Genomic DNA, 27,381 nt, shown 5'->3' with positions numbered 1-27,381 from the left:
CAGAAAATAAATTGATTTCTTGCTTTGATGCAGCTGTGTTGTGTGCACAAGTGTCTGATGAGGGGCTGCGTGAAATAAGAGAATCTTATTCTATATTTCTTTTGTATGGTAATGTAGGTACAATGCATCGCATTGTGTCGAGTCCTTGCCTCAGCACAAAGATTGCTGAGAATCTATTCTGGGCTGTGATCGAATTAATGGAACACTTTATTGGTGCAGGTCATGTTCGTGGTGTTGCAGAATTGTAATGAAGAAGAATGTTGTGGGATGTGGGAAGAGGAGGAACATTAAAATGCCCCCCCGGCAGGTTCTGAATGGGAAATGAGTCCATCATCGGACAAGGTCACACAAAAAAAAAGTGATGATCAATGGGTGTTTGGGTGTGTTTGCGCAAAGGGTTGCTCATTATGAGAAGCATATGGATACAAATATCAAAACATCAAGATTTATCCAGTACAAATCAAAATGTCCACTAATATAAACAAATGTGCTTAGTAGCTATTTAAGCATCCAGTAATTTTGCCTGGATTGATGCACACAATTACATCAAGTCTAAAATGATAGCCACCAAGAATGTCTTCTTTATAGGAAAAAGAAAACGTTTTTTCCCTATATTTTCACGTTTCTCCCAAACATAAGTTTCATTTCTGCTCACACAGAAAGATGGTCTGATGGATAAAAATACACTTGGGGAACTGCTTGTGTATGTCAACCGATGTTAATGATCATACATTTGTACTTAAATTGAAACAAAAAACTTTAAAAGTGCTGTAATTTAACATAAGCATATCATTTGGCACATTAATATTGGGACATTGGTGTAAGTAATGCAAACAAATGAGACCATTAGATCTCAGTGAGTATTTGATTTGCATTTTAAAAAGTGACTAAAATTCAACGAAGAAGACGGTTTTGTCTCAAAGATCATAAGAAGGAACAAATACTTAAAAAACAAGTGTCAGCAAACAATAAAGTGATAAAATCAGTAGTAAATGAGACAACGTGTAAGGTATTTAAATCCCTAATGGAGATGGGACCCTGCATCAGCACCATAGCACTCGTGCAAGCCAACAACCCACAGTATGAACTTTTCTCTACCTTTTGTTGGTACTTTTATATCAGAGAACTAGAGACAGTCAACTTCATCCAGGCATCTTACTGAGCCCCGGGGCTGCAAAAAGAAGCCACACTGTTTGTGACAAGGCCTTAGGGAAAACTGTTTGAAAACTAGGGTCAAAGAACTATTCATGCAGCTGCTCCTCATTCAGTGACGACATGACCTTGGATGTCTTGCCTCAGCTTTTAGAGAAGCAGTCCACAATCTGCATTGCATCAAGTTTCCCACCGGCCATCTCTCTGAAGAAGATACATATTACACGTATCGTAAACAGCCCAATGACCAATAAACAGAGTAAATAACACCTGAAACAGGGGGATCGGGCCACTTTCAACCAATCTTTAACATACTTTAAACTCTTTGTGAACTTCCAAGACTACATCTATGACTCTAGACAGAGTTAAGTCAAAGTAAAAATAAATTTCACTTGGCCAGTCATGCCACTGTCATTACTGCACAAAGTAAAGAACGTTACAAATTTGAGTCTGAAACAAAACGTAATCAATTCATGGGTTTTTTCATTATTAAAAAAACCCCTAACTTACTAACCAATAAAAAACCAGTAGCAAGTTGTCTGTACAATACAGAACAATAGCTGAAGCTGGAGTTGGGCTTCCCAGCAGACTGTGGTTGCTGAGTCAGGTCAGTCTGTATTGCCAGAGGGCATCCCATCAGAATATGGAGGATGTTCCTGCGTTAATATTACTGTTACTGTTCACCACTTTTTCTTAAAGAACGTCTTGTCACACTTCCTGTCACAGTGCGCATATATATATATATATATATATATATATATATATATATATATATATATATATATATATATATATATATATATAATTACTGAAGGCAGGGTACAAAGGTTTGAGTCATGATGACCTCATAGAAATATATATGTGTTTTTCCCAGTTTTGTGCCATATGGAGCAATAACAGTGTTCTTGGCTGTGTGTTGTATTGAGCATGGTATATGACATAACTATGTAACAATGGCAACAACAAATCCAAAGCAAATATTAAATTAAACCTGTAAAGTCAGGTAGCTGTTAGGTGATTATCAGAAATGTATCCTATTCTTGGACATCATATTAGGGTTTGTAGAGCCTGCTTGCTTCAAGCTACAGTTTCTGTAGAAACTTGTCAACTAATGCTTCTGCCTACTAATCACTTCTATCATAGGTCACTGCTGTCACCAGCTGGGAAATAAATAAACAGCATTTGGCCACTAATTTTCCTCATTAAGTGTTAAAGATTACATCCTAACCTTTTAGTGTACGACGACAACAACAAGAGCTGACCCTGCATGTTCAAATCAATGTGTTTGAAATACACGCGCACGCTAACACATAATCAAGCATCCAGTTGCTGAACGATCACTGCAGCACTTGTCCCAGCTGATAGTAATTGAAATAGTTTGTAAATACCATCTGTGTCCAGGTGCGAAACCCTCGCCTTTACAGGTGTGTGTGTGTGTTGCAGGGAAATGACCAGCATGCTGCTAACAGACAGCAGATTAATGCCAAGGAGCTGCTCAGTGACCCATGAAAAAATATGACAGTGTCATAACAGCCATCTGCTCTGCCTCTATTGGTTCTATGAATAAATATCCTGACTAAGCAGAAGGGAAAGCCAGTGGGGCATACAGAGCAGTTTCATGTCAACATGTCAAAAAACACTCACTTAACTTTTTTCTTCCCAATGTCCTTTACCTCTGTGTCTCTCCCATCTCTCTCTCTCCCTCTCTCTCTCTCTGTCTCACACACACACACACACACACACACACACACACACACACACACACACACACAATTATTAAATTTAAAAAAATTACAATGTCAAAAATTCATGAAAATGAATGATTACTTATTAATTATCACTACTATCTCTTATTTAATGGATTATCCACATGGAATTCAGAGGCTCATTTTCAATAACCTCCACTTCTGTGTTCAAATGACACCCTATGTTACCTAAATCAACTTCAATATGTTAAATGGTTAATTGCTCATTAGAAAAACTCTTTTAGCTATGTCAGTGCAGTCGAAAACTGTTGCGCTCATTAAAGAAGCAGTAAATTTGGCTTTGTTGTGTGGAGCATCAGCCCTTGTGGGTTTGATTATACACTCAAAATGGTAACAAAAAGAACTTTCTTCTGAAACTCATTAGATTATTATTGGTTTTAGAAATGAAGGCTGTTATGTATAGAAAAATGCCAAAAACACTGAAGCTTTTATTAAATTGTGTATGCTACTCACTTCACAGAACAGCTCAGACTAGCTTCTAACCACAAAACATGCAGAGATCAAAGTTTCAGATCACTGAGCAGTGCAAAACTAAGCAAGGGGACAACTACATCACTGTCTTGCAGTTTGAGAAACAAATGCCTTGGAGCCGCTCAAATGGTACCCGCAAAGCACCAGTTTTAATGGATGCTGGCCTTCCAGGCAGTTGCAAATGAAGTCATCTGAGACTAGCCAGTAAGAAAAAAGGTCAAAATGGGTAAAATAATGCCCGCGCTGAACAAAGGAGGATTAGGAAAAAAAACATGTACAGAGAAATCTTATTAGTTGTAGTTTGGGTTATAACAGCCAAAAACAAGACATTTATAAGACATTAAACATATCAAAAGTAGCATTCACCCAGTATTCTGTCAGTCACTGATTTCACAACTGTTGACCTGTTGTGGGAATGGCTTAACCATATGGCACCTGCAGGCCCCATCAAAAAACAGTACAACTAGTCGGAGGTCCTTTTTGGTGAGCATTTGCTAACAAAATGTCTTTAGATTACTTCTAGAAACTGACAATTAAAATACCAAAGATCTCCGTTGCTATAAGTGGACAGCTCATTGGCACATTCAAAATTTAAAGGACGAAATTGTCATTTCAGTTACTTACCAATCACTTTTGAAGTCATCTGATTAGTTAAATTTTGCATAGACATTGCTGTAGTTCATAGAGTTGAGCACGTGACCCTAACACTATTGCAGAGGCTTGGGTTAAAATCTGCCCTGAGCTGTTTGGCTAAGACCAAAAGGTCTCAAAAATACTTTAAAAAGAGGCATATTTGGCTTGATCCCAGATTTGTAGTGAAGTTGTCTTTCCATCACTCTGGAAGCTATTACCACAGGTAACATAAAATTGACGACTGACACCAGCGGTCAGGTGTCCTTGCTAAGTTGGAATAGTGATTCAAAGAGGCACAAACAATAACTCAGGCCCCCAAGTTGACACCCGGAGACAAAAGTCCTTCTGAAATATTGAAATATGACTCCAATTTTATTCAGATCTTTATATTTCATTCAATTTGGTGCTGCTTAGAAATAATAATAGCCATTAGCTCTATCAGCAATTACATTTACTGCATTGTTAGGCTAGAAACAGTTCAGTTACAGTTTATGGTCCTTATTTAAACTAATTCAGAAAAGGTTCTCATTAGTTTTATTATTTTGCTTTGAGTCAAACTTTTATCTTGATGTATTGGCTTATAGGCCTGTCACTGGAGATTGATTTCAGTGGGAAAGCAGGGCAGGGTGAAAAGGATTGTAACAGAAACCAAAACAGAACTGTGTTTTTGGCACACCATAATTATATTTCAATCATGCAAATGAGCTTGGTTTTGGTAGTTAGAGGGCTGTTGGAGTGTGTAATTGAAAATGCATAAGATTGTCTCGCATCAAAATGTCGAGGAATGCGCTGGCTGACTGCTAATCAGAATGGCCCCCACGTGCCACGCGCGCTGAATCGCTGCCTCAATCTCTCTAGAATTGAATCGTTTTATCTTAATTAACTGCACAGAATCCATCCAGGTTTGTTTGAGTGCCAATTTCTTTCACCCTTCTCCCTCTCGCCTTTTCCAGCGTGCACATAGTAAATAAAAAAAAAATAAAATCTGCTCTTCCTTTAATAAATATTTCTGGGCCCGACTGTGATATTGACTAGGAGCAGTGATCGAAGGATGGGATGCTGTCAGTTTACTGTAGCTGCATAGACTGTATCTTAAACAGATTGTCTGCTCTCTGCTGTCAGCGGAGCTGCAGTAATTTTGCTTGGTGGTGAGTTGCGCTACACCCCCGCTCAGTTTCTTTTTTCTTTTTTTCTTTTTTTGCATTTTATTTTCTCCACCAGAAATTTCTCATGTGGGTGATTAAAAAAAAAGTTTTGACCTGTTTAGAAGCTGATGGAAAAAAAAAAAACTTTCTACAATTCACATCATTATTACATGTAAGCTCCATTTGTTTTTGCGTGTTTGTTTTATAACTTCACTTTGTCTTCTCTTTATTCTCTCTTGGTAGCAGCATCTTCCATTAATATCCCCATCAGTATGGTTTTAGAGCTGCAGGAATGTGCTAGATTTGTGTTTTCATTAGTGCGTTTGTATCCCTTTGAAAGCCCAAGTCTCCCACTGTGGAGTTCAGCAACTGTTTCAGGCAGTTACAATGAAACAATTTTGGGAGATAAATAAGGGAAAGTGACACAAATGTAAAATGTTTTTTCTTCTGTGCAGATGTGAATAAAATTCTTCCCTTCTTTCATATCGTTACTCATTGATAACCCCGAGATATTGCAGATAAGTTCCTTAATAATGAGCAGTTTAATTAAATCATGTTTCCAGTCTGATCCCACTGCCCAAAACTATTTGAACATGTAATTTCACAGCTTTAATTGCTTCCAGCAATTAAGGAGCCTCTGTTAATTGCTCCATTATTGAGACATTGAACATGAATAATGAGGAAATTAATTTAAATTCAGTTTTTACTTTGCCCATTAGATAAATTCATTGAGGTGATTTTGCTATAGCAAATTGGGCATTTTCCCCCAAGCATCTATAGACCTACTTCTAATGCCCACGGCACTTATCTCAATTAGAAAAAAAGTTAATTTGATTTCAAAAAAGGGAAAACATTAGGTCTTTGTTGGTGTAGTGTTTGACAAAAAAGAGACGGAGAGAGAAAAAAGGGAAGAAAGGTGAAGGAAGCTGAAGCCCCTGCAATCTCAGCATGATTATTACATACCAGAACCCTCCCATTTGTGCTCTGAGCCAAGGTCACACCAGATGGTTTTAACAGTAATTCTACACCTGACTTGACCATCCTGGCATCCTGTGCAGATTATTTTGTAGTGTGAACAGGCTCTGCAGAGCAAAGCAATGCACTGTGGGCTGACAAGATATTTTCAAAAGTGTGATTTTATCTGTTTCATGTAGAGTGAAGTGGTACAAGACTCACCAGGGCCAAAATTTGAGAGGGGCATTGACAAAAGATGATTAGAGTTTAGACGCAGGGACAAGAGATGAAAAGGAGAACAAACTGGAAATTGACAACAACACTGTTCACTCAAGCAGGCAATCACCAAGACTCCAAACTCTTTGCTCTACAGTCAACAGGTTGCAGATTTCTTGCAACTGATTGCAGGTAGTTGTCGAGACTAAATGGTCACCAAGAGGTTTAGCGATGCCTTTAGTCATTGCACTTTTCATAGCGATTGCAGGGATCACCTACTGGGAGGCAACTTGTCCTTAAATGGGGCGATCGTGGCTCAAGAGTTGGGGGTTCGCCTTGTAATCGGAAGGTTGCCGGTTCGAGCCCCAGCTTGGACAGTCTCGGTCGTTGTGTCCTTGGGCAAGACACTTCACCCGTTGCCTACTGGTGGTGGTCAGAGGGCCTGGTGGCGCCAGTGTCCGGCAGCCTCGCCTCTGTCAGTGCGCCCCAGGGTGGCTGTGGCTACAATGTAGCTTGCTATCACCAGTGTGTGAATGGGTGGATGACTGGATATGTAAAGCGCTTTGGGGTCCTTAGGAACTAGAAAAGCGCTATATAAATACAGGCCATTTACCATTTACCATTTAAATAATTGTCTACAGTCACACTTGGACAGATTGGAGAAGGTCTGCAAGTAACTGCTAATTTATAAACACAGACAGATTGCCATCATGTTGCAGTCAGTCTGCACCAATCTGCAACTCATCTGCAATGCATCTCTTCGCAGTAGGTAACACAACCAACTAGTGTATTCATGTTGTATATAAAAGAGAGGGTTGCTAACAACCTTGCAGTTACAATCCTGTTCTGTGGATTTTTGTGTATTTAGCCAGCAGATTTCCAGTTTTATGTCAGTGTAACATACTTCATCCTCACATTATCACAAACAGATGGCATGTAGTTGACAACTTGACCCTATTTAATTGAAAACTGATTTCAAACTAACTCATCTTTTTGCTTTCTATGCTGGTGCACCAAAGCCACTTTGAAGATGGCCACAACAAGACCTGATCCCTGTCTTTGAAGTAAACCAGCTACTTCAAAGACAAGTTCATTGCACAAAGTCACAGTAATTGTGGTTTCCAACCACTGTTTTCCCTCATGTCACTGTAGCATTAGTTATACACCCTGAATATTTATTTGTGTCATATGACTCACTTATGTAGGTGGTAATTTCCAGTGAAAACATTATTCAAGCTTCGGTACATGTGTAGCATCAAACAAAGAATGGTTGAACAGAAACACTTCACTGTGTTAAATGGGCAGCTGTTTTCTAACAAATTAGCCAAAATGTAGCCATATCAGTATGCGTTGGTGCGTTGGGGAATTGCATAAACAACTGTTGGAGTGCTTAAAAGAAATTAGCAAAGTTGTCCATTCATCCTTCCACACATTTTTTTCCACTTAGGTGGGTCGAGTCACAATAGCAGCAGCCCTAGCCACCTCCTCCAGGTTCTCCAGGGGAACACTGAGGCGTTCCCAAGCCCACTTAGAGATGCAGTTTCTGGTGGGACATGCCATGAGGAAGATAGTCAAGATAGTCAAGTGCTGTGAAACTTTCACCTATGTTTATTTTCTGCTTATTCGCTAGAAGATGAACATCGAACAAAGCTTTGGCTATCGTCACAGACTGACAGCCAATTTACCAGATTTCCCTCACAAATTCAGACATGAAGAAAGGGCCAAAAAAGTTGTTGTTGATATTTGTTTCTTTTTTCTTTGTCTTTTTTTTCCTTTTTTTTTCTCAGCTCGAGTCGTCGAGTGAAATTGAAAACGACGGCTGCTGCTTGCTTTTCTTTGATGGCTTTCCCACACTTCAAGCTTGGATAAATGAAAGACAAATGTGTCTAATTAGCCAAAGCAGCAGGTGTAGTAAAATGGTTGGTTTTAGCAACAGGGATCATCTCCACTGGCTGGCTGTAAATATTGACTGTTGTAGATTGGGTTTATAGTGAGCAGAGCACATTGAGAAAGGCTGACCGTGACAGTAGCTGTGACAGCCACTGTACACTTCCTCTCAGCGTGCCATACAAAGTCTGTTTTCGTGTGTGTTTGAGGATGGATCCACTCTTACTCAGCGTTGGTGTATGGATGAGTCTCTGTTTTGCTTTGTCTTTCTTTGTCGCTGTATGTATACAGAGTCAATTTATGATACTGCCCGTAGCATTTTGTTATAAATAGGGGGATCTATAACATTGTTTAGTGTTCTGTGTATACATGTTCCCTTTATATCCAGAGTCTATTCGTGTACACGCATGAAACTATGCATACAATTTTGTGTGCTTTTGTATGCATGTGACTGACAGGATGTCAGGCTATACTGCAGAGGGATGTCACTACACAGTCGGTGTGAAGTGGTGCTGATGGGAACCTGGGGGAATGTTTCTTCAGGGTTTAGTTATAGGCTGAAACCGAAAAGGGAAGAAGAGAAGAGAGACAAATAGAAGAAGTAAGGCTGAAAAAATTAGAATTCATAGGGGGCTTATGGAAAGAACATAGGAGAGAGATAACGGGAGGAAAAAAACTGTTTTGATCAAAAATACTCATATTTACTGTGCATGAACTCCTAAAATGAACTTTATTCCATGATGAATAAAAACCAGTGCACCTAAAAAATGAATTAAATGGATTTAATTAAGTGTCAGCTGGAAACTCGGTAGAGTGTAAAGATTTATACATTTGTTTAGAAGAGCAGCGATGCTCGAGACTATGCTGAGTGCAAATGCCATACTGGAGGCCTATCGGTTTCTGTCTTCATTCATTCATTCATTCATTTATTTATTCATTTTCAGGCACAACAAATACCTATATTGAACATAAAATACACAAAACAAAAAACAAAACTTGCCTGAAAAAGGAGTGGGACGAAGAAAACTTATTAAATCCCACCCCTATACTCACTCATCAACAAAAAAAAACAATAAACTTCCCGCAGCTACGCCCATCATTGCATACAGACCCATCAACAGCCCCGGGCAGATACAAGCATCTAAGCGGCAGCTCGCAACCAACAATTAGAGCCTTCATAACTGAATACAGAATATATAAATTATAAATTGCATTACCACAGGTAACAGGCAGTAATAACTACAAGTAACAGACACACATACATATACATACATATATATCTACACACACAAGTACATATATGTACATACATACGCACACTTTATTTTTTATTTTTTATTTTGGAATCCATACCAGCAATGGTAAGAGGACAGACATTACAGAGCACACTAAAACCCATCATTGAGTATACTGTGACCAGACCAACTGTTTGTAGAGAAATTTAAATCTATGAATATTTTTGCATTGTTTCAATTGTAAACTCAGACTGTTCCAGATTTTCACACCACATACAGACACACAAAAGCCTTTACGGGTTGTTCGAGTTCTGGGTAATTTGAATTCTCCAAAGCCTCTCACATTATAAACCTTTTCTCGAATTTCAAATCTAGTTTGTAAATTTGCCGGTAAAAGTTTAGTAAAAGCTTTATACAAAATTATGGATGTATTGTAATTAACCAGATCCTGGAATTTAAGTAACTTTGCCTGAAGAAAGAATTTGTGAGTATGATCTAGATAACCAGCCTTGTGAATAATACGCAGTGCTCGTTTCTGTACTGTGACTAATGGATTAGTTGTATTTTTATATGTATTTCCCCACACTTCCACACAATATGTAAGATATGGAAGAACCAGGGTACAGTACAGAGTACGAAGTGCATCTTTATCAAGGAATTGTTTCACTTTGTTCAAAACTGCGAGGCTTCTGGAAATTTTGGTTTTTATGTGTCTGACGTGGGGTTTCCATGAAATTTTGTTATCAATTATAACTCCCAAAAATTTGTTTTCACTCACATTATCAATTGGTACACCTTCAATGATAATTGGTAATTCTATATTATATTTTAAATTACCAAAAAACATTGCTTTAGTTTTATTTATATTTAATGATAATTTATTTATGTCCATCCATTTTTTTATTAATTTTAGCTCCCTGTTTACAGTCATTACAAGATCAGTATAATCATCGCTACTGAAAAATATGTTGGTGTCATCTGCGAACAGTATGAGTTTAAGTACTTGAGAAACATCAAAAATATCATTTATGTATACATTGAAAAGTTTTGGTCCCAACACTGACCCTTGGGGAACACCACATGTAATACCAAGTTTCTCTGAATGGTAATGCCCTATGCTAACATATTGTTCCCGACCTGTTAGGTAACTTTTTAACCAGTTACCAGCTTTCCCTCGAATACCATATCTTTCCAATTTATCCAGTAAAATTGAGTGATTGATTGTGTCGAAGGCCTTTTTGAGGTCAACAAAAATACCAACTGCATATTTATTTTTATCCAGTGTATCAGTAATTTCTTCTACTGCCTCAATTATCGCCATTGAAGTGGTTCTTTGCGTTCTGAAACCATACTGACCAACATTTATTATTTGATGTTTTTCAAGGAATTTTTCTAATCTTGAATTAAAAAGTTTTTCTAGAATTTTTGAGAATTGAGGCAGTAGAGAAATAGGCCTATAATTGGTAAAACTGTGTTTGTCATTACTTTTATATAGTGGTATTACTTTCGCAATTTTCATTTTTTTTGGAAAACAACCGGACTGAAATGATAAATTACAGATATATGTTAAGGGACTAGCAATATTCAGAATAACCTGTTTAACTACAGACATATTTATGTCATGATAATCCATTGAAGACTTACTTTTACATTTTAATGTGATATTTATTACTTCTTGCTCATTTGTAGCTAAGAGGAACAGTGAAAAGGGATTTGATTTTATATTACTGATATTTTTAAACAAAAACAGTAACATGTAAATTGTCCCTGTATAATATACTTGTCAAAAATCCATTGGAATATTAGCTCTTTGAATTCAACAAAGCAACCGAAAGACAGAGAAAATCATTCGCTTTTACTATAGCTGCCAGATTGCTGCCGCAATCACTTCCAATAAAGACTCAGGTGCACGTTAATCGGATGTTGAGGTTATATTTTCATTAATCCACTTTGCTCGGTGTTGAATAATGAAGGTTCTCTTGCATCACTCTTTGATGTCAGGAAACACTGGAGTTGTAAAAATTTGCTTTAGCGAGGAATAAAGACTGACATTTTGGCTTATAATTAGAGTAAAGGCTGTAATCTCAAGTAGAATTAGTTTTTATACTTTCTTAGCCTGAATGTCACAGATGTACCAGTACTGAAAATAATTTCTGATTAGTCATTCAGATGTATGTAATTAACAAATTAATTTACATTGGGTTTTCATCTGTTTTTATATCGCTTCACATCTGTCTTATGGTTTAAAGAGTGTAGATTTTTAAAGTGTTCATTCCAACCAGTACCCATCATCACACAGTGGTATCCTGTAACTCATTAGCTTCTCGTTAACCTCAGTGCCTTCTGTTCAAGCTATAACTGACTATATCGACTCCTATCCAGTCTTTATCACCAAAAGCAATGTTTCTTACATTGTTACATTGACTACAACAGCGCTCCAGTCTGTGGTACTAAAGCAGATAACAAAGGGCTGCAGGAGTCTTTAGTTCCCAGTATTTGTCCCTTGAACCGAACACTCCAGGATCTCTGTGTGAAGACTTACATTATATGCATTTCAGTAAAATACTTCCAGTAACAGTCATATGCGTCTTGGAAGGTACTAACAAACGATGTCATTCTGACCTTATGTTTTCTATAATAGCTACAGACGCTATGCACTAGATGAAAAGGACAGTTCTCCAGAAGACAGTAAATGATGCATGAAGGGAAAAGAGAGAATTTGAATACGAATTTGAAAGAGATGGTGAATAATAGAAGGCAGCACTACAGGTTTGGGTAGTTTCTGGGAATAGCTTTGAATCGTTATATCGAGACAACTGAGAGTTTGTAAGCGAGAGTTGTAATCCAGAGATGCCCGCTGCTAATTTTGTGGCATCTGTAAGATCAAGAGAGACAATAGTGGAGTGACTTGGGACCGTGCGTTTCGAATTCTAAGACCGCCTTAAGCTGCCCAATATTCTTTTTCATATCCAAGTCACTGAACAGTGTGCGCTGTCAGCTCAGCTTCAGCGTGTGCTGGTAGGAACAGACACTCCTCTGCATGCCCCACTGATCTCTACAGGGGGCTGTATGAAGATCTGGAACACACACATACATACATACATACACAAAAACCCCACTCAGATAGCAGGTCCGTGTTTTGTTCTGAGGTATTCATCTACAGCCGCATCTGCAAACACAGGTACAGATACGTAATACACATTTAGTACACCCACTGACCTGTATACGTTTACGCACAAAACACTGGAGGCTCGCGCACTCGCGATTTCTATTTGTGAGCCCAGCAGACCTCTCATACAGAAAACAGTGTGACCTTTGAAACCATGTCATCTCTGACCGAATGAGGAGCGCGAAGCATCCTGTGTGGCTTAGAAATGAGTTCACAGTGATGCTGAGTTGTGAATGAGAGCCCTGGAGACATTGCCCAGCTATGAACAGCATCCTTGTAGAGGTTTTGGATTGCGTTCGGTAGCCATTAACGGACTGCAGTGTGCTGAAGGAGACGAGCAGATCAGCTTGCGTGCGTACTTTGCACTGGAGTGCTTTCAAAACCAGTTTTGTAAAGCGTCTGTTTAAAAGGCGCTTCTACTGTTTCTGTTTTTGATAGTGTGTTCTGTTCGGGGCTTTTCATCATTATTTTGAAGAAAAAATAATTTTTTAATTTAAGTATTAAAATAACTGACTGTTAAAATTGACCAGATATGCAACATTCACATAATTTATGATGCAGAAATGTTAAAGATTTATCAAATGTGGAAATGAGCTGATTATATATGCGTTTGGTGCTGTTAAGGTCAGGCAAAGCAGACAACTGTAAGATGAGGAATAAAATGCACATTTCTTAATGACTTGGTAATGTTACTTTAAAAAAAATACCTGTAGAAAATAATTTTCTTCTGCCTTGCTGACCAAGGTCAATTCATTGTCATGTTTTTGTTGAAAGATGAGCAAAAATACTGCTTTTTGATTTTTTTTGCAGTAGTAACGCAGTACCATGCCTTACAGAGGGAAAGGGAATAGGGAAGCTGATGTATTGTAAGCAGGAAAAAAAAGTGAGGATTTGAATGACTTTAACAAGGGTCACATTATGTTAGGTTGATGTCTGGGTCATAGCTTCTACAAAACGATAGGTCTTGTGGGGGTTCTCAGTCTTCAGTGCCTACCAGAAGTGGTCCAAGGAAGGGCAACCGGTGAACTGCCGACAGGGTCACGGGTGCCCGAGGGATCAGTGGACGAATGTGACCTGATGTGATGAATCACGTTATCTTTAACATCTTGTGGACAGCGGGTCGCATGTGTATAATTTGTCTGGGGAAGAAATGGCAATTGGTTGCACTATGGGGAAAAAGGCAAACAGACAAAGTCATAGTGATGTACGAGACACTTCCTCATGGCATTGATATTATCTGATGGTGGTGTCCCCTTTCAGCAGTGCCGTGCACCCTGTCACGCTGCAAAAGCAGTTTAGAAATGGTTTGAAAAACATGACAAAAAGTTCAAGGTGTTGACTTGGCCTTCAAATTCCTCAGATTTCAGTTTGATCAAGCATTTGTCGAATATGCTGGAAAAAACAGCTTGCAGCTTGCAAGACTTAAAGGATGTAGAACTCGTGTCTTGGTGCCCAACTTCAAAAGTGTTGTGAAGACTTTCAAACAGGGATGTTTTGGACCTTCATATTATTTGATGATTTTAATGGATTTTGCTTATTTATGTATTTTTTATGTTTTCCCCAGTCAATTTGTTTGTATATTATATTTAAAGAGAATGCATAAGAGACACTGTAACAACCCCAATCTGTCCACTAATAGATAGTCTTATATGTTTTATTTGCCTGAATCTGTGCCATTGAATTTAAGTTCTGCTCAGGGAGCATTTTTTTTCTCCACTACTAGATTGGTACTTCTAGCTTTTAAAATTTCATGACTGTTGTCTCTGTGTGACAAAGAGCAACTGTGCTTTTATCTTTGATGGCTCTTGCTGCTGAAGTGAGAATATAAAAAAACAACAAGAGCTTGCTGGTGGCCTGGGGAGCTATGCCAGACTGCCAAGTTGCAAGGCATGATGCCCAATATGAGGCTCATGAACTGCTCAGCTGGGCTGTTAAAAAACAACTACCCATTCAATGTGAAACTTAAGTTAACGATACTGCGCGCAAAGTCATGAAAAAATAATACATCTTTTTTTTTTCTACAGTGGATTTCGGCTGTTGCTTGGCTTGCCACATGCTTGGAGGTGCTGATCACAGTCACAGTCAAAGATTGTTTTTAGTTTATCTGGACTGATATGATTACAAAGAACATGTTCAGGGCCACACAATCTGTGTCAGATTGATCTAAGCTAACATAAACAGGCCAGGTCTCTTGTGCTGATATTTAGGAAAGGTCATTAACTTGTGAAAATCATTTTTAGGTTCCCAGTTTGGTTGGAGATAATAATAGACAGCTTAGATATTGATCTGCTCTCACCAACAGAGTGGTTTTCTCTGAGAGCCTTCTTGGTTTTCTGGACTTCAGGACATGTGATATGAATACCAATGCATGTAAGAACAAATGCCCTCGTGCAAGCCCTAATAGAGTTAATTAAAAGAGGAACTATATAAGTGTAGTCATTATAGCCCTTGCCTAATCACAGGCCATTATGGCTGTGTGCCCATCTTCTTAATGCACCATTTTTTATCAGTATCAACAAAAGTGTCCAGTCAATTATCCCTTATGATAAACAGATTAATGTTAACATTAAGAAGTAAAGAGAGGGCAGGTTTTGACCTAGATGGCATTTGGATGATAAAAAGTATGAGAGCGATTCTGAGTGATTTCCAAGGACACCAATCAGTGTGGAAGTGCTAGGCTGTGGCATAAATGTCAGTGCGGCTGCATGTTACTGTATATGTCAGGACATGCGTGTAGTTGAGAAGGCTATGGAAAGAATGATGATGTAAGAAGAAAGATGAAGTGAACGTATGACAGCAAAGCTAAAAATAGATCTGTGGTAGATGTACACATTTGCACACATAAATTATAGCTTTCTGCTATAATGGTTGTGCTGACCTTTACTGGGTCTTTTTACCATACAGTACAATATATATACTTTACTGTATATAATGTAACTTTGTGTTATTGCATTAAGCTTTAAATCTTTTTCCTACTTTGTCACAGAAGAAAGACACTTACTTTATAATCTCAGACCAGTGTTTTATTGTGTTTTGTTTCTCACCCCATATAGCAAAAAGTGTCACAGTTATTACAAGTGACACAAACATATAACCACTTTAAGATTCAAATATTGTCTATAAAACAATATCACCTCATCAACTCACCAGTCAATACTTGTAAATGCTCAACTGGTGTCACAGAAAGAAAGAAAAACACAACCAAGTGCCCTATAAAACCCACCATCATTGTAATGATGAGGGGAGAAATGAGGACCCAAATGCAGAACATGCGTAGCAGTTAGCCAGGATGGAATGCAACTAAATAAATAGAGAAAGGAAAGAAGTTTAACGTAATGCAATTTATAGAATGTGATAACAAACACTGAGAAAAGTAAACCAAAACAAAAACTATATTGAAAGCTCACACAGTCCAAACAAAGTCCAAAGAGTAATGGAGTAAAGAGTTGCTGCATAACACAAGTGGGCGTTCTACCTCTAACCTTAACCAACCATGTATGTCTAGCTGTTGAGGAACACCCACTCCTGCTCAACAGTGGAGCGAATTTTTATAAGGTTGGTCAAGCTGAGACAATCGGGGTGCCACAGAAACTGATATCTTGTTATATATATACATCCATCTTCCTCCATTTATCCAATTCAGGGCTGCAGGAGCCTATCCTAGCTGTCATGGGGCAAGAGGCTGGACAGATCACCAGTCTGTTGCAGGGCTAATACAGAGAGAAAACATAGGACAATTCACACTCTCATTAACACCTGCGGCCAATTTAGAATCAGCTATTACCACTAACGTCATATCTTTGGACTGTGCTAGCCACTGCGGCACTATACTGCCCTAGAAAGAAAAAATATATATCATAATAAACTTTTGTAATGTAGCCCTCAACTGATCAAAAAATAGTACAGTATAAGTCCTTGTTGAAAAGTATACCACAAGAATGCAATACACAAATAAATAAATTGTTTAAAAATGCAAAAATGAAAGCAAAATTTATGGCTAAATTCTTTGAAGAAACACTTTGTGTGTAGTCTCTCTGTCCTTGGGACAGACATAATGCTCATGCAAACAGTAAGGCTGTCAGAGGTTACTTTGATCCTTTTTCTGAATTGAAGCTTCATATTTTTAAGCTTGTAATGAGACATTTTAGATGCATGTGTTGTGAGCAAGCTGGGATAGGCTCTAGCCACCCTGCGTCCATTAATTGGATAGGCAGAAAAGAATGGGTGGACGGATGCGAATGGATGGATGAATGGATAATGTGAGCATAAGATGAGCACAAGACCCTCATTCATTCATGCACATGCTCTTTATCCTCAGCAGGGGGATAGATTTAATTGAAAGTGCAGCATGATAAGTTATAGTTGTCCTCTCTATACCATAAGACTTTTCAACTTTTTCAAAACAAATTCAAGTCAAGAGTGTTTCACTTTTTCTAACTGAAAATTCTCTCGCCACATATGCCTCCTGTAGTTTCCCACAACCTGTTATTATGGAGGACCCACAGAGTTCTCCTTTTCGTGCGTGTGAAATGACTGCAGGGGGCAAATAAAATATAACTTTCTCATAGTTTTGCCATCTGGAAGAAGATGAAATAACAGATTTTCAATCACTTACTTTTGATTTATTTTACATTTATTCTGTGTGCCCATAGAGCGGGTGACCTTGGGCCTCTGTATTTCATCCATGAGTGCTACCAAAGAGGGACAGCTTTTTTTAAAGAGAACCATAGTGATGTAAAGACATTTTATGATGCGCAGATTTTTAGTTTACGACTGGCTATAAAAAAATGAAGAAACTTTCTAAAAAGCTTTTTCTCAGCAAAAACCTAAGGCGGTTGTGAGGTAATTATCTGACTAAACCTTTCACAGCTTCTGTTAGTCACAAAATCTGGCAAGAGAAGGATGGAGCTGACAAATAAAACTAGGTCTGAGCATTGAGTGAAAATGATAGACAGCCTTTCTCTTGGCATCTTTATTTCCATTTTCTGCTTATTCCCTTAACCACTAAGCTCACTCAAAGACTCAAAATTCTCCGTGGCACTTTGGGGGAGGATATGGATAAAGAAATGCATGCCGTGAGCATTTCTTGCGGCAGGGAGAGACCTCTGAGTTCATCTCATTTCAGAATTTCTGAGCAGCCGCGAAATGACTGTCTGTTCTCTCCCTCGGCTCCTGCTGGAGCGTGCAGTGGACTTCCTCGGGGCCATGGGCTACCAGGCTCCTCTGTTCCACGCTGTTTACCACCTCACTGCTGTCAGAGGCACACAACTCTCATCCAGTGCCACTGATCAACACAGTCCACTGTATCTCTGCCAGAGGCACCGCACTACACACATTCCTTAACTCTCAAAAAAATACATCTGGGCTAGACAGATATTATAGTTAGGCCTTTAGAGGCTTACCTTCTGATCATCTGGAGTTTGACCAGTGGGGTACATACTGGCTCTAATTCCAAGTATCTGTTGACACTGCTTGCCTGAGGCTATATGACAGTAAGGCAGGGGTCGGCAACCCTGGGCACGCGTGCCACAGCTGGCACGTGAAGGGTTAACTGATGGCACGACCAAAAGCTGGACTGGCCATCGGGCATCTGCCCGGTGGGCCAATGGTGATTTTTCGTTTTTATGGGCCGATGATTTTTTATTTTTTTTTGTAACGGTATAAACAACGAAAGGTGGTAAAAATAACTCAGTTGTTTGGTGGTGGCTATGGCGGAGCTGCCACAGAGGCCAGCAGGTGGATTAGGGAAAGGGAAGGCAGGGGGAGGAGAGACCCGAGACGGCCGCCGGTCCGAGTGTCAGGTGAACTGAACTTCAGGTAAGAAGTTATGACCTGCAGTTTGTCTGGCTCAGATATAAACCAAGTTTAGGTGGAGTTTATTTTCGTTGTGCTGACTTTTTACAGTCAGTTAGAATAACTCGTACTGCGTACTAGCTAGCATGACGGAGTTTCTATACAGCTGGGTGGGTGCTATGATGTTACTAGTGAATAGTGAACTTTATTTTATTCATAAGGTTTGTTAGTAGAGTTGCCAACCGTCCCGTAAAAAAACGGAATCGTCTCGTATCCAGAGAAAATATTATGCTTTTCGTATTGAGCTGAAAAGGAACAGTTTGTCCTGTACTTCAGCTAGGATGAAAAAAGACACAAAGCTGGAGTTATTCTGCACAGCTGCCTCTTCTTCTCTCATTCGCTCCCCTCCCTCTCCTGTTTCTACTTCAATCATGAAACTGATCAATGATCAGCTGATCGGCTTTTCTCTCTTGTTTGTTTATCGCCCACTTTGCGCCAGAAAGAGGAAACCAGCAGATGTCGCGCTAAACAACAGCAGCACGTTTAAGCTTGATCAGCTGTTGTTAGAATTTATTTAATATTAATTTCTAGTATCAGCTGATGTTTGCTGGAGCCACAGCTGTAAAGCTGCTGGTCATGATATCGTGATGTCTCTGCAATGTCTTCAGAACATTGCAGAGGCCTAATTGACAGTATTTGGCTCTACATGTCTGTGTGAGCAGATTTTCTCTCACATGAAGAGTGTCCTCAGGTAGCCGCCTGAATGCTGGACACTCGGAGACCTGTGTCTCTGAGTGGGAGACCAGAGATCACATTAACTTGTGTATCCCTGTATTAACAAACATGCCATATTGGCCCAGTTTATTTTTCTTATCATTGTTGTGAGGAGACTATAAATAGCATTTGCATTTTCCGTTGTACAGTTCATTTGCTGTTCTTCTTATGGATAAAAAGTGTCTTTTTTTGTTTCAAAATAGCTGATAACTATTCGCTGATAGTTGCCAACATCTACGAACAAATATAATTCTATAAAGTTGTTCTATATAGTGTGTAACTGTTAATATAGAGCGTTATTAAATTTATTGCTATGCGGTCATATGGCACATTGAATTCTGAGGAAATTTTAGATGGCACTCATCATCAGAAACGTAGCCGACCCCTGCAGTAAGGTAATCCAAGTGCGTTCATGGTCAGACAGTCGCACTCACTCACTCACTGGCGCACATAAACAGGGATATAAACATGAACTCTGACACACAAAAACAGCAAAAAGCAGCACATGCATGCTGCCACACACACAAATACACACAGGCATTATAACCATGGACGATCTGATTTCCTCGTGTCAGCATTGTTCCCACATCATCATAATTAATGTTGTTCCAGGTTCAACATTGCAAGTGACCAATCACCTTCTTGTGACGTCATTCCTTTGCGACTGGGAACAATGCTGACACGAGGAAATCAGATCGTCCTTATAACCATATCTGTCTTATCTCTCTTCACCCCAACCGATTGAGAAAGTCATCAGACTCCCTGAACCCTGAATAGATCTTTCTATACTATTGTTTAAAATATCACAGTGTATTTGCATTATGTATATCTTTATTATTGCTACATAAATGCAATGAAATAGAATTGAATATAACTGAACTTTGTACATCTTTGTACACAGTCTAATTGTAGGATATTCCACTTTGAGCTACACAAATCTTCACACCAACTGTTACACAAAGAGCACATCTGATATTGTTGCAAACACCTCCTAATAACTGTCCAAATCATGTTTAAATCCCCCCTACAAAAGGAAAGATCCTTGAGCTGTAAAATTGCTTCTGCAGTAGTTATATTACGAAATATGTTGCTTTTTTTTCTATTGTTGTTTTTATCTTTGCCTGAAATTCAGTTTTTTAGAGTCACTTGACGGCCCACATTTCTTATACTTAATCACAAACACTCAAGCAGAACAGTTGTATATCTCAGCTCTTTTCACCTGAATTTCTGTAACCCGGTATCATGGAAGGCCAAGTGCAGTTGTCTTTCTGCTTGAGCGAGAACATGAAAACAGTGACACTTGTATTGAAGAAGACAAAATAACAGACTGCCATCCTCCACTATTCTACCTTTCTAAAGTATAAATAAAACTTGTCAGAGTATTTCTTGGAACAGACAGCTGTTCCGTGTTCAGGAGACATCTTTGTTTTCTTAAATTTAAGCACCAATGCTTTATCTTTACTCTCAGAATAGCACTCTTCATTGAAAAAAGTGCTTTCTGGACATTGATCTTGCAAAGTTTTCTCACGTCATTCGCTCATCAAACCAAGGGACCAATGACCTTATGCAGTGTTGAGATTAGTGAGATTAATGAAACGGATGAACCAGAACTGGTTTGTAAAAATGCTGCAACTTCAGTGGTGTGGAACTGGTTTAGCTTTCGTCCATCAGATACACAACAAAGCACTATTTTTGGTAGAGCATGCTAGCGAGCTGTCGTTATTACCATGTTTTTTGGAAAATGCGGCACACTTAAAATCAATCCTTTGATTTTTCTGAAAATCGACAGTGCCCCTCATAAACCTGTGTGCCTTATGTATGAATTCTGGTTGTGTTTACTGACCTCGAAGTGATTTTATGTGGTACACGGCGCTCGAAAATCTGTCAAATGTTTTAGTGCGACTTTTCTAAGCTACGAAGCCACACCGCTTGATGGATTGTCGGAGCAATACGGCTACCGTAGGCAGGAGCCTCATGGAGTGATACGTACTGTGCTTCAACATAATATTACTGTACTGTGTGTCTGTATAACCTCTTTTTAAGTTTTTGGATATTATACATGGTTGTGCTGAGGATATGTCGGCCAATTTCCACTGGAAATGCCTCTTGGTTAAACTGTCAGCAAGGAATTTGCATTTGCACTGTAAAATTTTTATATAACGTTAATGCACATAAAAAACAGCTGCTTGTTTAAGTGAAAATACATTGATGTTTGTTTTTTTGCACTAATAAAGTCGGGGAGTTGTAAAGTATTTTGTCTAGCATCAATTATATCGTCAGTTATATCGTTATCGCAAATTTTCAAATGTATAATATTTTTGGTCATATCACCCGTGCTCTATTCTGTACTATGACTGACCGATGACAAAGTATAACTTTATTTCTGTACTTAAGACATTACAATAAGAGTTGCAGTGATTTTATCTTTTTCTATTGCCTAATAATAGTTTCACAGTACAAAAGACTACTGAAGCTGTGGTTTGACTTTAATTGCTGACATCAATAAACACCTATCCCATCCCAGTCTTTAGTTCATAATAGTCACCTGGATGTTCTTATGATAATCTCTGCCCCAGTTATTCCTTTAAATGTATCATAAGTCATAGCACATGAAGCATATTTAACAATGTATTGCAACTGATCTTCATTTAACTGATATGTAAATGAAGTTTGTTTATTAAGCGCTTTTCATAGACAGCCAGTCACAAAGTGCTGTACACAAAAGGCTAAAATAAACAGAATGTTAGGTACCAATATAGACACTACCAAAGGTTAAATAAAACACAGTAAGATTTTTTTTCGGTTTATTCTGTAATGTAAAGCTGTTAAAATTGTGTGTATATATATATATATATATATATATATATATATATATATATATATATATATATATATATATATATATACATACACCTCCTAGTGTAAGTAAAGTAAGTAAATGTTGAACTTGTGCCCATCCCCTGACCTAACCATAATTAATATTGTGGTTTACATTATTTGAGATCAGGGAGCCGCTGCAGTGCCTGATGTCCAAGGCCCATTGACTTTCTTACAGTATAACCCTGCTGGAAATGCCAGAACATTACTCACCCTGCTCGTTTTTGCCAACTCAATGCATTATTCTTACCCACTTAACTGCATCTGATTGTATATATTTGCAAAAAAGCACCCCGGTGTATAATATGCAGTATACCTCAAATGGATTCACTTGAATATGAATACCTGAGTACTGAGATTCGTTGTTATTTATGACATGGGACCCCCTCCATCCAGGCACAATGCCGCATCATCTGTCACTGTCACTGCTTTTATTTGACTCACTTTCAAAGTGTGGTTACTTCAGATAGGGAGAGAGCTGGTCACATTCACAAGTGCACCGAGGCAATCTGTGAGCCTAAATGGCAACAGCAGAGCACACATAGTTAGAGTTGAAGCCTTCGATTACCCCTGTGGGTGCCCTCGTAAGAAGGCTAACTGCTGCTCTGCTCTGCTCAGCACATTTCCCGTTCCTTCAAGAGCTCTCGTCTCTCGCTCATCTCATCTAAACAACCGGCGGCTCCTCTGTGACTCCCAGTGCCACCATTCTCCTCCTCTCTTTCTGACACTGTACAATGCACAACACTTGGCCAAAAAGAAAATGGACAGAATTGAAGTGTCATAAAAAGCCCATTTATGTCCCAAATGTGTCTTCAAGGCAGAGAGCTTTGAGGTTTTTCTTTTTTTTTTATTTCGGCACAACTGGCAAAGGGATGTTGATTGCTGTTTCTCAGTGCTTCCACCAGGGAGATGTGATGCCTTGCAAAATGACTGAAAAAAAAAGTTTTTTAAGCAGACAGAGAGATGTTTGGAAGCTAGTGAAATTTCTCCCCAGTCAGGCATAACTAATGCTCAAACAGGAACTTTAGCTTTTTTGTTTCCATTTTGTTAGGATTCCTGTGATGCTCAAATACATTATTCTCACGCAAGCAGAGAAGGAGGATGGGTTTTAAATGCCATTCTCTGTAGCAGTCACCTTTAGGATCTAATTGAGGCAGGTTGTGTTGCAACACATTCGTGGTTGAAGATATGGCAGCCTCATTTCCACGACTGCTTTGAGCATGTTATATGGAATTACATTTTTGTATTTGGGCAACCAGTGAGCAACCTCCAGTTGCTATGGAAGAATGTATTGTAACGGCTCAAGGGGAGGGGTCACTAACCCAAAGACTCATGGGACTGTTCATGCTGGTGTTCATGTGTCATAACAGCTATTCCAGTCATTTTGTGTTGCTTTCTCATTGTTATTGCTGTGAATCGCAGCTGTAATTGTGCCCTAATAGGCTGGCCAGTGCTAGATCCTAGGAGAACTGGTCACAGAAACCTCCTTGTGATTACTTTGGTTGTTAGCGTGTTGTCAGAGTTGCCTGTAGATTGCATGGATGACAGTGACTTGTCTGCAAAGTTGCTTGATAACTTACCACAGAGTGACAGGGAAACTTTACAAAAATGCAAATCAAAGTAGAAACGAAGACCACAAAGTCTGAAACCAACAAGTATCAAATGGCGCAAACTTTAGTTTGAAGGTTAATTATTTTCATTTACAGTTTGTATCGCTCTCCAAACAGTTTCACAACTTCTCAGTGAGTAGTTGATGAGTGTTTGAGGACAAGTTAGTGTCTTCCATGCAAACTACAGAAGGCTACAACCAAAGCAATCGCAAGGACGATTCTGGGCCAGGACCGCATAGCTCTTTGTGACCATATACAATTTTTGCCTAACAACCGTTGGTTATCATGAGGTTACTCATCAGTTTTGGGAATGGGTCTTAGCAAATGATTTCACAGAAGCTGCCAGCAACCTCCAGCAACCATTCTCAGCCAGTTGGGTAATACTCATATTCTCTAGTTGCGAGGTGGTTGCTAACTGGCCTCTAGTCTGTGCGAATATGCCTTGAGAGAAAATCTAAATATGTATTTTTAATATTTGAAAGAATATTTATTCCTTTATGATGGAGACTTGTTTAGAATTGCTGTTAGTTTACCTGTCTGTCTTTCTAAAAGTAAATATCTTTAAATCTGTTGACGTTCGATCTCATGTGTATGTTGTGTGTTTGAAAGGTGAGTTGAGAAAGACAGTTTTTTTCAGACTCAGATTTTATCGACATAAATAACCAAAGGCCATTTTGGAACTAAAAAGTCTATATGATTTGTCAGAAGCAAAAACAACTCAAGTCGCGAACAAACACAGGGCACAGACTTATCGCTGCTGTCTGTAGGGTATGAAGCCATGCCCTATCCATCTCAGTCGGGTCACAATACTTCATTTTCCCTCATTTTTCTGAAAGGGGAAAATATGATTCCACCTATCGATTGCTGCGTAAATGTGTTGCCTAGTGATGAAAGATGAGGTGTGCTTTGCTTTTATGTGATCCAATTAACCTCCAGCTAGGAGAGGGCTTTCTGCTGTGCCCTGCTTCTCCTGCAGTGTCGGAGTGCATGTGATGGGCACTTGGAGTGATTAGTGTTCCTGTGTGTTTGGATTTTGTTGACATATCATCCATGTCATTTCTCTAACCAGGGGATTATATTGCTATGGAGCTTAGCTTTATATCTAGTAGCCAGCAGTGAATGGAAGATGGCAAACTTTTTTTCTTTGTGGCTGTAAAAAAATAGGCATTTGTAAATTAGGTGATTGTTTTGAGCAATAAACAAATAAATTATGGGGTGATGATGCATTTATGTAGCTTTTTGAGCGGTTGGGTGTTGTAATAGCATAACACTCGTTTATAACAACTGAAATACCTTTCTCCAGTAACTTAGTGTTACTTAAGTGGTGTGCTGCTTAGTGGTTTTGGACACATTCAGCCTATTTCTCCCCTTTATGTGTTCATAAGGCTTTATAAGAAGCTGTCTTTGATAAGGTTTAAACTTCTTGACTTTGCCAGTGGCATTTTCTCTATCTGAGGAGCAGCTGACATTTATATCCAGCCCTCCATGAGCTCGAAAATACCTTTTTTTTAAGATTTCATTGTTCTGTGGCTGAGAATAAGAAAGTTACCTCTCATGCTGACCGACAGTAGGTCCATTGATAGTGACTTCGAGGTCCCTTAAGCAGTTTCTCTACAGTGCACATAGAGCAAATGTTTAACCAAAGGAAATGCCATGTAAAGATCACGTCCTAATGTTTTACCTTGTGGACTTATGAAAATTTGGGATTTCAAAAGCTTTTTAAATGTCAGTATTAGAAGAGGAAAAACAAGATGTGCCATCTTCTTCAAAACACCATAATCAGTAAAGTAAAAATGTGGGCACCACCTGATGCAAAAGTGAGCAACACCATTAGCAACCATCAAAATAACATATTGTTGGTTTTTTATTTGTTTTTGGGTTTTTTTTTAAAGACTGTTTTTTGTTTCTCAGAAATTTTGAATAGGTGCTCAGATTTTCTTTTTGCATTTCTTGTAGAGTTCTCTGAAAAGCTCGACTGTGGTTTGTTTGACAGATTTGTTTAAAAGTGGACTTTGAAGATATATTTTTAACACTAAACATAATTACACCTAAATCATTTATTTATACATTTTTGTATAATTATTTTGATAGTCGACTAGTCAGATCATGCATCAATTCGACGTAAAACGTACAGTTTATTGCACCAGCATGCATCTGCTCTTATATAACTATCATTAGCTTACAGCTTTAAGTGTTTCAGGTATGTGCTAACTAAAAATAAAAACAAGATGATAGTTTATTGAATTTAAATTAAATTTGCAAATTGTTTCGGTGGAGTTTAATAAACTCAGCCGTCTGCTCCTTGCTATCTAAAATATAACAGGACACCGGAGTATATTCTCGAGTGTCTCACACTTCTGATAATCAATTGTCTACTTGATGTTTATTCAGTCGTGTAAAGACTATAACTTTAATCTCAGCCAAACCAATTTACTGAGGAACAAATAAAATACTGAAAAAAGCCAAACAATATAATTTTTAAGTTATCTAAGTGACTTATATATATTTAACCTGAGTGGCGAAAGACGGCGGTGGGTTTGAAAACGATTTGCCGGGAGTCCGGTGTTCTCACCGGCTCTAGTGAGCCTTGAACCCCGGCTAGCTATCGAGCTAGTGGGTAACAGACGTCTCCAAAAACTTCGGAGCGCTTTTGAAAATATGTGGTGTCTTGATAAACTGAGCAGATATTTGAGGTTTACACAGCTACATTCTCACCTGAAAATATGTTAAACGTTTATTTTGTGACCCAGAAAGAATAATAAGAGTACTATTAAAACTAACTAGCTGCCGCCATTGTTGACAACTGAGCAGGGCCGCGCTACGAATTCTGGGACACGGTTTCTTCTTCTTCGGGGTTTAACGGCAGCTGGCATCCTTGTAAATGCAGTGCTGCCATCTTCTGTTTCAGTCCGTTATTGCACTCTTAAATCCTACTACTTATTCCTGCGTCTTTTGGGATCTTACAAAGCTTCAAACGATGCGTCGACTATTAAATTAGTCGTCGACGATTTTGATAGTCGACGTAACCGTGACTAGTCGACTAATCGTGGCAGCCCTATTTGCAACAATGCTCAGTGAGTAGTTGAAATGCAGTTATTTCCAATACAAATCTATACAGTGAAGACCGACATTAAAGGCGTAGCCCAATTGTCTAAATGCATCATCTGTTTTTCTTAGACTATTCATTGAAAAAATAAGAATGGAAAAACAAATGAGCATTTTTGCATTGTTAGTCCTTACCTTTCCTTTCACTATATTAAAATAATACAATAAGGTTGGATTTGGTCTGAAAGCTTGAAAGTCAAGGCTGGGGTGACTCATATCTCCGCCATTAATATAAAAGGAAAAGATATTATGGCATTATAGGCATTTGGATTGATATTTTCTGTTGAAGTCTTTTCCAAGTAAGAAGACAGCTGACGAGCTTTGCATGGTCTAGTTTCTTGGCAAATGTTTGCAAAATATCCTGTGAAATCAGTCTAACCTTAAAACAGTTTGGTTTGAATTGTCTCTCCTGGGCTTTCCTATTTGTCATCCTCAGAACTGAAAGTTAATGTGTGGAACCCATGGTAACGGCTGAAAATCGCCTCTTACATCTGGTAGATTTTGGAAGTGCGTCTTAATGGCAATCACAAGTCTCTTCAGAGTCTCAGGAGAGGCTCCTGTGTCTCCTATAGTTTACACCCTCTGAAATCTTCA

At 38.7% G+C, this 27,381-nt stretch overlaps 1 protein-coding gene across 1 annotated transcript in view; it reads left to right on the top strand.

Annotated features, from left to right (window-relative positions):
• The first annotated feature begins 17,773 nt into the window (after positions 1 to 17,773).
• LOC146628845 (transmembrane protein 132C) overlaps positions 17,774 to 27,381 on the top strand; it is a 139,567-nt gene continuing 129,959 nt past the window's right edge. The window contains exon 1 of the mRNA XM_085357085.1: positions 17,774 to 17,888. Within this exon, the coding sequence (XP_085213211.1) occupies positions 17,774 to 17,888 (115 nt within the window). The remainder of the gene's footprint in view (positions 17,889 to 27,381) is intronic.

Source organism: Diplotaxodon limnothrissa, linkage group LG7 (genome assembly GCF_057381915.1).
Source record: "Diplotaxodon limnothrissa isolate DT_005_m linkage group LG7, D_limnothrissa_male_GT1.1, whole genome shotgun sequence".
NCBI lineage: Eukaryota > Metazoa > Chordata > Actinopteri > Cichliformes > Cichlidae > Diplotaxodon > Diplotaxodon limnothrissa.
Note: the sequence above shows the minus strand (reverse complement) of the source record. Positions and strands in the feature narration are given on the sequence as shown.